General features: G+C 42.2%; 1 protein-coding gene and 1 long non-coding RNA gene across 5 annotated transcripts in view; both read right to left on the reverse strand.

Annotated features, from left to right (window-relative positions):
* Positions 1–847: 847 nt before the first annotated feature.
* LOC127008260 (uncharacterized) lies at positions 848–5,117 on the reverse strand. The gene is made up of 2 exons (XR_007760928.1): positions 4,627–5,117; positions 848–4,491 (listed from the first exon to the last, which is right to left on the reverse strand). It is a non-coding gene; the product is annotated as an uncharacterized LOC127008260 (long non-coding RNA).
* Positions 5,118–5,436: 319 nt separating this feature from the next.
* Positions 5,437–15,584, reverse strand: part of LOC127008259 (histone H3.v1-like) — a 52,104-nt gene continuing 41,956 nt past the window's right edge. For all 4 annotated transcript variants that reach the window (XM_050880028.1, XM_050880032.1, XM_050880031.1 and 1 more), the window contains exons 7-10: positions 14,777–14,918; positions 9,813–9,935; positions 8,595–8,743; positions 5,437–6,600 (exon numbers count right to left, since the gene is read on the reverse strand). In XM_050880028.1, coding sequence (XP_050735985.1) covers positions 6,322–6,600; positions 8,595–8,743; positions 9,813–9,935; positions 14,777–14,918 — 693 coding nt within the window. In that variant the 3' untranslated portion in view covers positions 5,437–6,321. The remainder of the gene's footprint in view (positions 6,601–8,594; positions 8,744–9,812; positions 9,936–14,776; positions 14,919–15,584) is intronic.

Consider the following 15,584-nt stretch of genomic DNA (forward strand, 5'->3'; position numbering starts at 1 on the left):
TGCTACTTCGTTCCTTCCAAAAGGCTCATATATACCTAACCCTACGTAACCTCACCATCCATAACTTTAACCTTTTTCTGAATGTATCTATCACACTGCTACTTCGTCCCTTCCAAAAGGCTCATATATACCTAACCCCACGTAACCTCACCATCCATAACTTTAACCTTTTTCTGAATGTATCTATCACACTGCTACTTCGTTCCTTCCAAAAGGCTCATATATACCTAACCCCACGTAACCTCACTATCCATAACTTTAACCTTTTTCTGAATGTATCTATCACACTGCTACTTCGTTCCTTCCAAAAGGCTCATATATACCTAACCCCACGTAACCTCACCATCCATAACTTTAACCTTTTTCTGAATGTATCTATCACACTGCCATTTCGTTCCTTCCAAAAGGCTCATATATACCTAACCCTACCAAACCTCACCATCCATAACTTTAACCTTTTTCTGAATGTATCTATCACACTGCTACTTCGTTCCTTCCAAAAGGCTCCTATAAACCTAACCCTACGTAACCTCACCATCCATAACTTTATCTAACCTTTTCTGAATGTATCTATCACACTGCCATTTCGTTCCTTCCAAAAGGCTCATATATACCTAACCCTACCAAACCTCACTATCCATAACTTTAACCTTTTTCTGAATGTATCACACTGGCACTCACAACATGACTGCCAAGCCTGTTCCACTGTAATGCCAGTATTTAATTATGTACGGTTAAATATAAATTAGGGAGGAATAAGTAGCGTTAAGTATTATAATCCACCACTCCATTTATCAAACTCCACAGCACAAAAAGCAAGAGGATGGAATAACTAAAACGAAATAACGGATCTCAAACACCACAGCGAAACCACCACTTTATTAAGACATCCATCACTGCAAAACTTGGAGCTCGTTAATGATAATTCGTCGATTCGATACAAAACGGAGCCAACTCGAAGCAGTCTCGGTGGGAGGGAAGGAAGGACGGGGAGAGGGGGGGAAGGAAGGGCGGGGATGGGAAGGAAGGAAGGAAGGCTGGGCTACGAAGGAAGGAAGGGAATAGGAATTAAGGACGGAGAGGGGGAGGAAGGGTGCATAACAAGGATGCGGGAGAGAATGAGAGTGGGAGTGAGAAAGTGAGGGGGAAAGAGGGGAGGAAAGGTGACATGGTTGAAAGAGAGAAAACAGGGAAGGATGTGCAAGTGGAAGAAAGTAAGAAAAAGATGTAAGTGGACTATAAGAAGAGTGGAAGGTGGATGGGGGTTGAGTGGAAGAAAGGACGGGAAGAGGAAGGAAGGAAGAGAGGAAAATAGATAAGGAAAAGGGATTAACTGAGGATGAGAATGAGGAGATGAGGGGATGACTAGGCTGAAAGAGGGGAAAGAAGGGAGGAAGAATGAGGATGATAGGAAGGAAGGGAGAGAAGGTGGAAGGGAGAGAAGGTGGAGGGAGAATGGGAGGGTGGGTGGGTGGTTGCTTGTGGGTGGGTGGGTGGGTGGATACGTCTATAAGGGTGGGTTGGTCACTTGCAATTCATTACTCGCACGACAAAACCCTCACGCCCCAAGGCACTGGTTATGTCATCTCTCTCTCTCTCTCTCTCTCTCTCTGGCTATCTATCTCTATCTATCTACATATCTATCTATCTCCCATTACTTCCATCCATTCATTCGCATTTGCTATTTATTCATACTCATTAATATACTGATACATACATACATACATACATACAAACGTACACATTTAACCCACCAGCTCTCGCCTCAAACACGTTACATACACGACATATACACGAAGCCTTACAATGACCCTCTAACATTTTACTCGTGCCCTTACTTACAATTTAGCAAACTCAAGTGTATTAGTTTTTTTTCTCTAGTTATTTACATTCACAATTATCTTAAGTGTTGAACATACTCGTATACTCTGTTGTTCCTTATCTTCAGAATTATGAATATCAGTGATGACAAGATAATGATGACAGACCACTATAAAAAAAATCCTATAACTTTTAAAAGGGAACTGAATTTGAATACCTCACTGATTAGCATAACAATAATGACGATTTTAATGACAATAGACCTAATTAATAAAGACTAAATTCATATATCCATTAAATTTTTGAAGACACTGATTTAGAAAGTTGCATAATAAAGACTAAATTCATATCTCCATTAAATTTTTGAAGATACTGATTTCGAAAGTTGCATAATAAAGACTAAATTCATATATCCATTAAATTTTTGAAGATACTGATTTTGAAAGTTGCATAATAAAGACTAAATTCATATACCCATTGATTTTTTGAAGATACTGATTTCGAAAGTTGCATAATAAAGACTAAATTCATATATCCATTAAATTTTTGAAGATACTGATTTCGAAAGTTGCATTGGTTTGAAATATCCTGATTAACAAAAGAACAACAACAAAAAGGTTATAGTGGAAATATTACTTTAGTTCTTGCTCTTAAATCACCAGGAAACAAAACACGAGTAAAATTTTCATTCCCTTCAGTCTCAATGGACAAGCCAAGCCCAGCCCCTTCACCTGATTGGCCAAGACATAAGACATTCCATCACACAAGAACACTAATTTGACAGGGCTTTCGTAGGAGCTGTGGGCATTTCCAGTAGTAGTTGTATGACCCTGGTGATAGTGTGACTCTTTCTCTGTACCATGAACCTGTAGAAACACTCATTAGAACCCGATTGACCCCCTCTTCGTCCTTTAGAAATTGTTAATGTGATAAGCGAGTGTCTTATAATACCAACCACCATGACCACTAGACTCAGACACATCATTGGCTGTTCCTAGCGAAGGGGCGGGGCTTCCTTACGCCGCCCTGGAACCAACAGAAAACGGAGTCACGTCCTACAGACACATTCAGGGACACACCAGACCAGTACTACACACGATGGACACACTTACACTCCATTCACACTAACTTGGCATTTAGGACCCGCCCACGCCCCGTCTGTCCAGCATCCCCCAATCACATGCAGCCTGAGGTGGAGGGTGGGCGTGACAGCTTATGAGTGGGCGGAGCTTATTTGGTGGGGTCGAGTTGCTAGATGCCGATATACACTTTTTTCTTCTCTCTCGTTTTGTTTTCTCGTCATGAATGTTTGTTAAATTATTTCTATCATGTGAAGTTTAAGATTAAGAAGGATTTTAAGTCACTTCAGTTGCCCGCGTGAGATAGAGAAAACGTAAGGAGAATATATCGGTACCTGGTAACTCAAGCTTTCCATATAAACTCTCCCATTGGCCAGATATGAAAAAAAGTGGGAGGGGCCTATTCGCCAAGTCAGTTTGAACGTGAATATTTACTTTTTTTTTAATTGGGGAAATACTTTTTTACTGACATATAAATTCAGCGTATAAAAAGGGAATCATGAGACATCTATATATGTACAAGATCGTAAGGGAAGAGTCGGTTAGTACTTTTTATAGTTTTCTTTAAATACTTTTTTTTTACTGACATTTACAAAGTCACTGTATAAAAAAGGGGAACCATTAGACATTTATTTATATTTACATGAGTATAGGAAAGGAGGTGATATATTTATTTACTTTTTACTATTGTTTACTAATATACTGTTTTAATCCTTTTTTTACTCACATATATAAAACCACCGTATAAAAAAGGGAACATGAGACATTTATATTTACATGATAGATATTTTTTTTAACTTAGAATTCTCTATTATAAAAACGTGAAGTAAATGAATGGATCAGAAGTCTCTATATACTGACAGGGGGCTTAATACCATATACTTTAGGATCAACAAATGAACATCACCCTCGTACGTCTATACACGATTGGGACTTTTTTTTATACCATAGAAGCCGAAAGTTAATCCATTGCGACTATAGATTTTTTTTCTCACTCTCTCTCTCTTTTTAGACACACATATAATCCTAACACAAAACTACACCATTACAAAACGTTTTTTAAATTTAAACTGATATTCTTTTTTTCATGTGATTCACCGATGGAGGAATTTCAGGCCTGATTCTACATAGAGGGCAGCACTGCAATGTCTGAAATTACATCGCAAACTCCAGGCACATAGATGGCAGCACTTGTTTGGAGTTCTTACAAGCTCCAAACAGACAGACAGACAGAGGGACCAACAAGTATAGTGCTTCCCCGTACATAGATGGCAGCACTAACACTGTCTGGGGTCACGTCACTAGCCTCAGACACAGACAGAAGGACCGACAAGTATACCTGCTGCCCCCTACAATATAAACAGTTTTAAAAGTCCCCCACGAAACTTATACCTACTCAGTCACTTCCCGTTTTCAATAATAAACATTCGAATAGTTGCAAAATCGGCTGTGTTACTTCGTTTTGGGTGATGGAAATGGAAATAGATTTAAAAGACCCCCTTGAAACTTATATTTACTTTACCAATTCCCGTTTTCAATAATTAACACCGCAAAATACATCCAAATTTGAGTTTTTCCACGGCTGTGTTACCTCGTTTTGGGTGACGGAAATGGAAATAGATTTAAAAGACCCCCTTGAAACTTATATTTACACTACCAATTCCCGTTTTCAATAATTAACACCGCAAAATACATCCAAATTTGAGTTTTTCCACGGCTGTGTTACCTCGTTTTCTGGGTGACATGGAAACATATATATATATTGTGAAGTTCTCCTTAAAGAGAGTAATAAGTAAAATAAATTGTGTTGCTTTTTATGTGATTTCCGAGTGTTTTTTTTTTGTTAAATATTTAGTATTTTTTTCATTTTGTTGATTTTGTGGGTTATATTTTCAGGTTTAGGATCATCAGTGTTCCCCTCTTAGAACCGTCGGGGTTATTCAACTTTTCCTCTCTTTGTGAGTGTGTGTGTGTGTGTGTGTGTGTGTGTGTGTGTGTGTGTGTGTGTGTTCCAGTTTATTTTTACATTATATACGATCTTTAAAGCTGTAAATAACTAACATAAAGACAGACATAAAGAAAAAAATAATAACTGTAGACGTATAAATAAAGTAAACAGAAAAAGAAAAACAAACTGTCTCTACCTCATTTTTAACTTTCTTTTCTTGACTTTAGAAATTCTGGAGAAAAGTTTCGTCGCCCACCTCTCTCTCTCTCTCTCTCAAAAATGCAATTATGCGTGGCGGTAAAAGTCTACGGAAGTGTCGCGTAACGTTTCACTACCTTTGGATATTTTTCCCCTTAGATTTTTCTGCCTCTGTCTGTCTGTATCTGTCCGTCTGTCTGTCTGTCTGTCTGTCTGTCTGTCTGTCTGAAAGTGTGTATGTATGTTCTCTCTCTCTCTCTCTCTCTCTCTCTCTCTCTCTCTCTCTCTCTCTCTCTCTCTTTCACAGGCAGACAAAAGACATCCAAAAGTTGTCTTAAAAAGTTCGAATATTCTCCCAAACTTTTTCTCTCCTTAGTTCAGAAATCTCTCTCTCTCTCTCTCATTTCAAGCAATATTAAAAAAGAGGAAAAGAAAAAGAAAAAAACATTCCTAAATTCTTCTTCCCTCCAGTCAATGCGAGAAAAGTTGTGAAAGTCAAATTATAAAGTGAAAATATTAAGAAAAAACTTTGAAATAAAGTAGAATATTACACGTTTCCGGAAATTCCTGGTACGATATGTTTGTGTGTATGTATGTATGTATGTATATATGTATGTATGTATGTATGTATGTATGTATGTATGTATGTTTGTGTGCGCGAGGCTCCATGTGTGTGTCTTTTTGCAATGAAGTTTGACAGTGAAGAAGAAAAAGTAAAAACAGAAAAGAGAAAGGAAAAGTTGGGATAAAGGAAATAAACAAAGTGAAAAAGAATACCAAGAAAATAAGAAGGAAAAATATTTGAAAGGGGAGAAAGAGAAGAAGGTGAACGAAATAGAATGTGAAGTCAATAAATAAATATGTAAATAAGTGTGTATATTGATAAAAAAGGAGATAAGAGAAACCGAGAATAAATAAAATAAAGCTAATAACGTTAAATAAAATTGTGAATGATATAAAAGATGAAATAAAAAAAATAATGCCGAAAAAACAAAAATGATGGAGAATGGAGAAAACTTAACAACCAAACAAGGAAACAAATGACTAACAATAAAACAAATAAATAAACAAATATATTAATGAGTGGGGAACAACGTAATAAAATAATAAAAAAGTAAAAGCCAATGAAGAAAAATGAAGAAAAACAAGACAAAAAAAACTTCTTACGGATGAAAACAAAAAAAAGAGATTAAAAAGATAGAAAAAATATATACAGATGAAAACAGTAGTAGTTGTAGTAGTAGTAGTAGTAGTAGTAGTAGTAACCATCCCTCTCTACAATGCCGTTCTCTCATCGTAAACAACCACTGCTTCGTTCTCCACTAACGCCGCTGTGTCCGCCGGCTGTGGGGCTGTCGCAGTGCCCGCCCCAGCCGCCCCGGAGCCTGGCGTGACCCCTGGGGGTGCTGCGGGGGCGGTGGCGGGGCCGGCGAGGGAGTGTGGGCGGGGGGCGGGGTGGGCTGGGGACATGAGGCGGCCGCGGGACTTGGTGAGGGCAATGATAGCGGCGGCGTCACTTCTCATCCTGTTCCGTCTCCTCTTGCTCCAGTGTGGCTGAGGGGAGAGGGAGGGAGAGTGAGTGAGTGAGTGAGTGAGAGGGAGGAAGGTAAGGAGTGAATGAGAAAGTGAGGGAGGGAGAGCAAGGGAGTATGTGAGGGAGGGAAAGTGAAAAGGTAGAGGAAGGAGATGAGGAAGGAAGGGAGAGAGAGAGAGAGGAAAGGAAGGAAGGAGAGACGGTGAGGGATAGAAGGAAAGACGATGAGAGGAAACGGGAGTGAATGAGGGAGTGAAGGAGAGAGGATGGGAGGAAGTGAGGGAGAGGAACAGGAGGAAAAAAAGAGGAGAGAAAAGGGAAAAGGAGGAGAAAGTTAAAGATTGTGAGGAATGGGATGAAAGATGAAGAGAGTGAGTGAGTGAGTGAGAGAGAGAGTGAGTGAGTGACAGGAAGAGGCAGTGAGAGAAAGGGAGTGATGGAAAGGAAGAGAGAGGGAGAGAGGGAGAAAGGGAGAGAGAGGGAGGGAGAGAAAGATAAATAGTCGAGAGAAATGAGTAAAAATGAGAGAATTAATTGGTATATAAATCAGAGAGAGAGAGAGAGAGAGAGAGAGAGAGAGAGAGAGAGAGAGAGAGAGAGAGAGAGAGAGAGAGAGAAAATGTGGTTGAAAGGACAATATTACTCTCTGGTTTTATGGCCATTTCTCTCTCTCCCTTTTCTTACCTCCCTCCATATCTTTCCTCCGTGATTTCCCTCCCTTCCTCCCTCTCTCCCTCCTTCCTTCCTCCCTTCCTCTTGTTCTTTCTTCCTTCTCTTCGATTCTATTATTTCCTCCCTTCTCTCTCTCTCTCTCTCTCTCTTCCGTTTCCTCCTTCGATTCCCTCCCTACATTTTATCTTTCCTTCTCCTCCTCTCCTTCCTTCCCTCCCTCCTTCCCTCCTTCCGTATTCCTCTCCTTCCTCCTCCTCTAATCTCTTCTTCCCCTCATTTTTCCTCCCCGCTCCTCCATAAACTCCTCCTCCCTCTCTCTCTCTCTTGATTTTCTCCTTCTCTCCTCTCTTCTTCTCCACCCTCCTGCTGAGTTTTTTTTCTTCCTCCTCCTCCTCCTCCTCCTCCTCCTCCGCCTCCTCCTCCTCCACCTCCTCCTCCTCCTCCTTCCTCCTTCCATTCTTTATTTGCAATGTTTTATTACTTTTTTTTCTTCTCTCCCTCTTTCTTTATCTTTCGATTTATATTCTCTCTCTCTCTCTCTAATCCTATTTATTCCTCCCTCCCTCTTTCCTTTCTACTAATTTCCTTCCCCAATAAACATCTCCTTGACCACTTGTCCTCTATCTCTCTCTCTCTAATCCTATTTATTCCTCCTCCCTTTCTACTAATTTCCTTCCCAATAAACATCTCCTTGACCACTTGTCCTCTCTCTCTCTCTCTCTCTCTCTCTCTCTCTCTCTCTCCATTTCCCCTCCTCTTCCCATTTCCCCTTTCTCTTTTCACTTTCCTTTCCACCTATTCCTTTCCCAAATTCCCTCCTTTCCTTTTAGACCCTCATTCCCTCTTTCCCATTTCCCCTCCCTTCCCCTTCCCTTCCTTCCTCTCACTTACCTTTCCACCCCTCAACTTCCCTCCCCTTCTTGACTCCATTATTTCCCCTCTGTTTCCCTCCTCCTCCCCTCCCCTTACATTATGCTTCTTCTTTTTCCTCTCACTCTCCTATTACCATTTATTATCCTCCCATTTCCTTCCCGGGTCCCTTCCTCTCCTACACCTTATTTCTCTCTCCCCTCCCCATTCCCCCTTCCCTTTTCCCTTCACCTTTTACTTTCTCTTCTCTTTTGTCACTCTCCTTCACTAATTCCTCCTCCTTACCTACCCAACCCAATCACATCTCCCTTCTTTCCTTTCCCTTCCCTTTCTTTCCTTCTTATCCCTTCCTTTCCCTTCCCTTTCCTTTTCCGTTCCTCATTTCCTGTTCCCCATTTTTCCCTCTCCATTTCCCCCTCCCATTTCCCCTTCCCATTCCCTCCTTCCTTTCTCCTTCCCCACTCCCCCTCACCTTCTCGTAGATGGGCGTGAGGTCGTCGAGGGCTGCGAGGGGTCGTGTCTTGCCCCTCACCCAGGCGGGGAGGGAGCGGGTGCGGAAGTTGTCGTCCAGGGTGGGGGAGGCCAGACCCCCCTCACGGCCGGGGCACACCGACTCCAGCGCTGGGGGGAGAAGGGGAAGGGAGAAGGGAGAAGAGAAGGAATGAGTGGGGAGGAGAGGATTGGAAAGAGGAAGGGAGGGGACAGGATAGGAGAAAGGGGGAGGTGAAAAGGAGGGAAAAGAAAGGGGAAGGGAAGGAGAGGAAAGGGGGAGAGAAAGGGAGTGGAGACGGTGAGGAAGGAAAGAAAAGGATGGAGAAAGGAAGAGAAAGGGAAGGGGAGGGTGGAGAAAGGGAGAGAAAGGAAAGGGAGGGAGTTAGGGGATGGAGTAGGTAGGTAAAGGGTAAAGTTGGAGGAAGAAGGGGAAGAGGGAGGGGAGTAGGGAAGGGGAAGAAGAGTAAAGAGAAGAAGGAGGATAGAGAGAAAGGGGAGGGAATGTGAAGGAGAGGGGTTAGACGAGGGGAAAGAAAGAAGGATTAGAAAAAAGGGAGAAAGGTTAGAGGAAGGAAAAAAAGGAAGGTGGGAGAATTAGATGGAGTAGAAAGTAATGAAGGGAGAAGGGAGGGGAAAGGGGAGGGGAAGGGAAAGGGGTAAAAGAAGGAAGGGAAGGGTTGTAATGTTAATAATGTACCTTTTTTTGTAATCATATATTCCAATTTTTTCCTCATAAATAGGGGAGCGAGGGTGTTAATATCTTATAAACCTTCCTTTCCCCCGCGCGTGTGTGTGTGTGTGTGTGTGTGTGTGTGTGTGTGTGTGTGTGTATGTGTGTGTGTGTGTCTATCAACCCCTATCTGTGCCTGTCTTTCGTCCCCTATCACTGTCTTTTAACCTTTGTCTCTGTCTGTAGTATAACATCTATTTCTGTCTTCGTTTCAACCTCTCTATTTATTTCCTCTCTCCTTCTCTCCCCCTTTCCTCCCTCTTCCTTTCCTCTCCTTTCCCACCCTCTCTCCCATCCCTCTTATCCCTCTCTCTCCCTTCTTCCCCTCTTTCCCACCCCTCCCTCTCCACCCCTCTCCCACCCTCCCTATCCCCCTCTCTCTTTCCCCTTCTCTCCCCCTCTTTCCTCCCCTATGTCCTTTTCCCACCCCTCTCCCACCCTCCCTATCCCCCTGTCTCCCCTCCTTACCACTGGACGAGGCGCTCTGTTCATCCAGCCTCGCCTCAGGACACACAGGGAGCCCCACGCCCACCTCCTGCTGCTGCCGCCCCCCGCCGCCGCCGCTACAGGAGTCCCGTCGCCCTGTGGAGCCTGCCGGAGAGAGGAGATGGTGAGAGGAGGAAGTGAAGGGAAAGAGGGGAATGTGAGGGGCAAGGGGAAAAGAGTTAAGGGAAAAGTAAGGGGAAATTTGAGGGGAAATGGTGAGGGGAAGAAGTAAGGAGAAAAGTAAAGGGGAAATTTTGAGGGGAAAAGTAAGGAAAAAAGTAACGGGAAAGTAAAGGGAAAAGTAAGGGGAAATTTTGAGGGGAAATAGTGAGGGGGAAGAAGGGTGGGAAAGGGGTGGAAAACATAGTGAGGTAGAACATGTTGGGGAAGAGGGGAAGGGGTGAGGGAGAGGAAGTGTAAAGGGAAGTTAGAGGGGAAAGAAGTGAGGGGAAAGTTAAGGGGAATGGAGGGTAGGGGAAAGGGGGTGAGAATACATACTAAAGTTGGGATCTGATGGGAAAGAGGGGACTGTGTGAAGGGAAACAAATGAGGGGAGGAAATATGAGAGGGAAGAGGAAATTTGAGGGGAAAAATGAAGGGGAAGGGAAGGGATGGGACGGGAAGGAATGGGAACCGAAAGGAAAGGAAAGGAAGGGAAAGGAAATGAAAGAAAATGAAGGGAAAAAAGGAAAGGAAAGGAAGAGAAAAAAGAAAGGAAAGGGGGGAGGAGGGAGGAAAGGAAAGGAAAGGAAAGGAAAGGAATGGAAAAAAAGGAAAGGAAAGGAAGGGAAAAAAAGGAAGGAAAGGAAAGGATGGGAAAAAAAGGAAAGGAAAGGAATGGAAAAAAAGGAAAGGAAAGGAAAGGAAGGGAAAAAAAGGAAGGAAAGGAAGGGAAAAAAAGGAAGGAAAGGAAGGGAAAGGAAGGGAAAAAAAGGAAAGGAAAGGAAAGGAAGGGAAAAAAGGAAATGAAAGGAAAGGAAGGGAAAAAAAGGAAAGGAAGGGAAAAAAATAAAGGAAAGGAAAGGAATGGAAAAAAAGGAAGGGAAAGGAAGGGAAAAAAAGGAAGGAAAGGAAGGGAAAGGAAGGGAAAAAAAGGAAAGGAAAGGAAAGGAAGGGAAAAAAGGAAATGAAAGGAAAGGAAGGGAAAAAAGGAAATGAAAGGAAAGGAAGGGAAAAAAAGGAAAGGAAAGGAAAGGAAGGGAAAAAAGGAAATGAAAGGAAAGGAAGGGAAAAACGGAAAGGAAAGGAAAGGAAGGGAAAAAAGGAAAGGAAAGGAAGGGAAAAAAAGGAAGGAAAGGACGGGAAGGGAAAAAAAGGAAAGGAAAGGAAAGGAAGGGAAAAAAAGGAAACGAAAGTAAAGGAAAGGGAAAAAAGGAAAGGAAAGGAAAGGGAAAAAAGGAAAGGAAGGGAAAAAAAGGAAAGGAAAGGAAGGGAAAAAAAGGAAAGGAAAGGAAAGGGAAAAAAGGAAATGAAAGGAAAGGAAGGGAAAAAAGGAAAGGAAAGGAAGGGAAAAAAAGGAAATGAAAGGAAAGGAAGGGAAAAAAAGGAAGGAAAGGAAGGGAAAAAAAGGAAAGGAAAGGAAAGAGAAAAAAGGAAATGAAAGGAAAGGAAGGGAAAAAAGGAAAGGAAAGGAAGGGAAAAAAAGGAAAGGAAAGGAAAGGGAAAAAAGGAAATGAAAGGAAAGGAAGGGAAAAAAGGAAAGGAAAGGAAGGGAAAAAAGGAAAGGAAAGGAAGGGAAAAAAAGGAAAGGAAAGGAAAGGAAGGGAAAAAAGGAAAGGAAAGGAAGGGAAAAAAGGAAAGGAAAGGAAAGGGAAAAAAGGAAAGGAAAGGAAGGGAAAAAAAGGAAAGGAAAGGAAAGGAAGGGAAAAAAAGGAAAGGAAAGGAAGGGAAAAAAAGGAAAGGAAAGGAAGGGAAAAAAAGGAAAGGAAAGGAAGGGAAAAAAAGGAAAGGAAAGGAAGGGAAAAAAGGAAAGGAAAGGAAAGGGAAAAAAGGAAAGGAAGGGAAAAAAAGGAAAGGAAAGGAAGGGAAAAAAGGAAAGGAAAGGAAAGGGAAAAAAGGAAAGGAAAGGAAGGGAAAAAAGGAAAGGAAAGGAAGGAAAAAAAGGAAAGGAAGGGAAAAAAGGAAAGGAAAGGAAGGGAAAAAAGGAAAGGAAAGGAAGGGAAAAAAGGAAAGGAAAGGAAGGGAAAAAAAGGAAAGGAAAGGAAAGGAAGGGAAAAAAGGAAAGGAAAGGAAAGGGAAAAAAGGAAAGGAAAGGAAGGGAAAAAAGGAAAGGAAAGGAATGGAAAAGAGGAGAGGAAAGGAAGGGAAAAAAAGGAAAGGAAAGGAATGGAAAAAGGAAAAGAAAGGAAAGGAAAAAAAGGAAATGAAAGGAAAGGAAGGGAAAAAAAGGAAAGGAAAGGAAGGGAAAAAAAGAAAGGAAAGGAAGGAAAAAAAAGAAAGGAAAGGAAGGGAAAAAAGGAAAGGAAAGGAAAGGGAAAAAAAAGAAATGAAAGGAAAGGAAGGGAAAAAAAGGAAAGGAAAGGAAGGGAAAAAAGGAAAGGAAAGGAAAGGAAGGGAAAAAAAGGAAAGGAAAGGAAGGGAAAAAAGGAATGGAAAGGAGGGGAAAAAAAGGAAAGGAAAGGAAGGGAAAAAAGGAATGGAAAGGAGGGGAAAAAAAGGAAAGGAAAGGAAGGGAAAAAAGGAATGGAAAGGAGGGGAAAAAAAGGAAAGGAAAGGAAAGGAAGGGAAAAAAGGAAAGGAAAGGAAGGGAAAAAAAGGAAAGGAAAGGAAGGGAAAAAAAGGAAAGGAAAGGAAGGAAAAAAAAGGAAAGGAAAGGAAGGGAAAAAAAGGAAAGGAAAGGAAGGGAAAAAAAGGAAAGGAGAGGAAGAAAAAAAAAGGAAAGGAAAGGAAAGGAAGGGAAGAAAAGGAAAGGAAAGGAAAGGGAAAAAAGGAAAGGAAAGGAAGGGAAAAAAACGAAAGGAAAGGAAGGGAAAAAAAGGAAAGGAAAGGAAAGGGAAAAAAGGAGAGGAAAGGAAGGGAAAAAAAGGAAAGGAAAGGAAAGGAAGGGAAAAAAAGGAAAGGAAAGGAAGGGAAAAAAGGAAAGGAAAGGAAGGGAAAAAAGGAATGGAAAGGAAGGGAAAAAAGGAAAGGAAAGGAAGGAAAAAAAGGAGAGGAAAGGAAGGGAAAAAAAGGAAAGGAAAGGAAAGAAAAGAAAAAGGAAAGGAAAGAAAGGAAAAACGAAAGGAAGGGAAAGGAAAGGAAAGGAAAGGAAAGGAAGGAAAAAGGAAAGGAAAGGAAGGAAAAAGGAAAGGAAAGGAAGTGAAAAAAGGAAAGGAAAGGAAGGAAAAAGGAAAGAAAGGGAAAAAAGGAAAGGAAAGGAAGGAAAAAAAGGAAAGGAAAGGAAGGGAAAAAAGGAGAGGAAAGAAAGGGAAAAAAGGAAAGGAAAGGAAGGAAAAAAAGGAAAGGAAAGGAAGGGAAAAAAAGGAAAGGAAAGGAAGGGAAAAAAAGGAAAGGAAAGGAAGGGAAAAAAGGAAAGGAAAGGAAGGGAAAAAAGGAAAGGAAAGGAAGTAAAAAAAAGGAAAGGAAAGGAAGGTAAACAAGGAAAGGAAAGGAAGGAAAAAAAAGGAAAGGAAAGGAAGGAAAAAAAAGGAAAGGAAAGGAAGGAAAAAAAGAAAGGAAAGGAAGGAAAAAAAGGAAAGGAAAGGAAGGGAAAAAAGGAGAGGAAAGAAAGGGAAAAAAGGAAAGGAAAGGAAGGGAAAAAAGGAGAGGAAAGGAAAGGAAGGGAAAAAAGGAAAGGAAAGTAAGGGAAAAAATGAAAGGAAGGGAAAGGAAAGGAAAGGAAAGGAAAGGAAGGAAAAAGGACAGGAAAGGAAGGAAAAAGGAAAGGACAGGAAGGAAAAAAGGAAAGGAAAGGAAGGAAAAAGGAGAGGAAAAAGGAAAAGGAAAGGAAGGGAAAAAAAGGAAAGGAAAGGAAGGGAAAAAAGGAAAGGAAAGGAAGGGAAAAAAAGGAAAGGAAAGGAAGGGAAAAAAAGGAAAGGAAAGGAAGGAAAAAAAAGGAAAGGAAAGGAAGGAAAAAAAGGAAAGGAAAGGAAGGAAAAAAGAAAGGAAAGGAAGGAAAAAAAAGGAAAGGAAAGGAAGGGAAAAAAGGAGAGGAAAGAAAGGGAAAAAAGGAAAGGAAAGGAAGGAAAAAAAAGGAAAGGAAAGGAAGGAAAAGGAAAGGAAGGAAGGAAAAAAAGGAAAGGAGAGGGAAAAAAGGAAAGGAAAGGAAGGAAAAAAAAGGAAAGGAAAGGGAAAAGGGGTGAGAATACATAAACATGGGGTGTGATGGGGAGGAAGGGGAGGAAGTGAGGGGAATAAGTGAGGGGAGAGTGAGGGGAGGGCGAGGAAAATTCAGGGGAGAGAAAAATAATGAGTGATAAGAGACGGTTAAGAGTAAGGGGAGAGAGGGGGGGAGGGGAGGGGGGGAGGGGGGGGAGGGGAAGGTAATGAAGGTGAGTGACAGGAACAGGAGAGGTGTAAGAGGGAATACCGGTTCTCTCTCTCTCTCTCTCTCTCTCTCTCTCTCTCTCTCTCTCTCTCTCCATTTTCTTTTATTTCTCTAACCACATGTCCGACCTCTTTTTCCCTTCCCTTCCTTTCCCTTCCCTCTTTCCTTTCCATTCCCATCCCTTCCCATCCTTTCGTACCCTTTCCTTCTCTTCCCATTCCCATCCCTTCCCATCCTTTCCTTTCCTTTCCTTCTCTTCCCATTCCTTCCCGTCCCATCCCTTCCTTTCCCTTCCCTTCCCTTCCCTTCCCTTCCCTACCCTTCCCACCTCTTCCCTTCCCTTCCCTTCCCTTCCCATCTCTTCCCTTTCCTTCTTTTCCCCTCCCTCTCTATTTTAAATTCCCTCTCTTTCCCCTACCTACGAATCTAACCTCTTTTTTTACCTTTCCCTTCCCTTCCCTTCCGTAGCAACAAGCCTCACCTCTCCTGGGACGGCGTGGCAGAGTGAGGTCAAAGTTCATGAAGGTTGAGGAGGAGGAGGAGGAGGAGGCCGTATTGTAGCCTGGCTTGACCCTGCTGTTCCCTGGGGTGACCTGACCTGCCTCCCTCGGCGACCTGGACTCCTGTAAGTGGGTGGAAAAGAAATTATGGGGGGGGGGGTTAAGTTAGGTGGGTGGTGGGGGAATGGGGGAATGTGGGGAGGGGTGAAGAAGGGAAGAAGAGATGTGATAGTTTGAATGGGTGAAGGGCTTGGGGAGGAATAGGATAGGAGCAATAATGGGGAGGATGGTGGTGGAGGTTGTGGGGAGATGGGGTGGGTGAATAAAGAAGGGGAAAAGAGGTGGTTAGTTGGGGTGAAGGGGAGTTTTTTGGAGAAGGAAAAGGGGGAATGGGGTGCTTATGGTGGTGGTGGGGAGAAGGGGAGGTGGATGAAGATGGGGAGAGAGTTAGGGGAGGTTAGGTAGAGGGAGGAAAGGAACTGAGGGGAGGAATTGAAGGGAATGGGGTGGTTAGGGGTGGGGGGAGAGATAGGGAGGGGAGGTTGCGTGTAAGGAGGGAAGGGGAGAATGTTTGTTTGTTTGTTTGTTTGTGTGTGTGTGTGTGTGTGTGTGTGTGTGTGTGTGTGTGTGTGTGTGTGTGTGTGTGTGTTTTCTTTTGTTTGTCTGTCTATTGTGTGTGTAAATATAGATGTGTTTGTATGTATGTATGTATGTCCACTGCGCTCTCTCTCTCTCTCTCTCTCTCTCTCTCTCCTTCCATTTTTTACTATTTCTCTCTTTTTCTTCATT

This window comes from Eriocheir sinensis, chromosome 37 (genome assembly GCF_024679095.1).
Source record: "Eriocheir sinensis breed Jianghai 21 chromosome 37, ASM2467909v1, whole genome shotgun sequence".
Lineage (NCBI taxonomy): Eukaryota > Metazoa > Arthropoda > Malacostraca > Decapoda > Varunidae > Eriocheir > Eriocheir sinensis.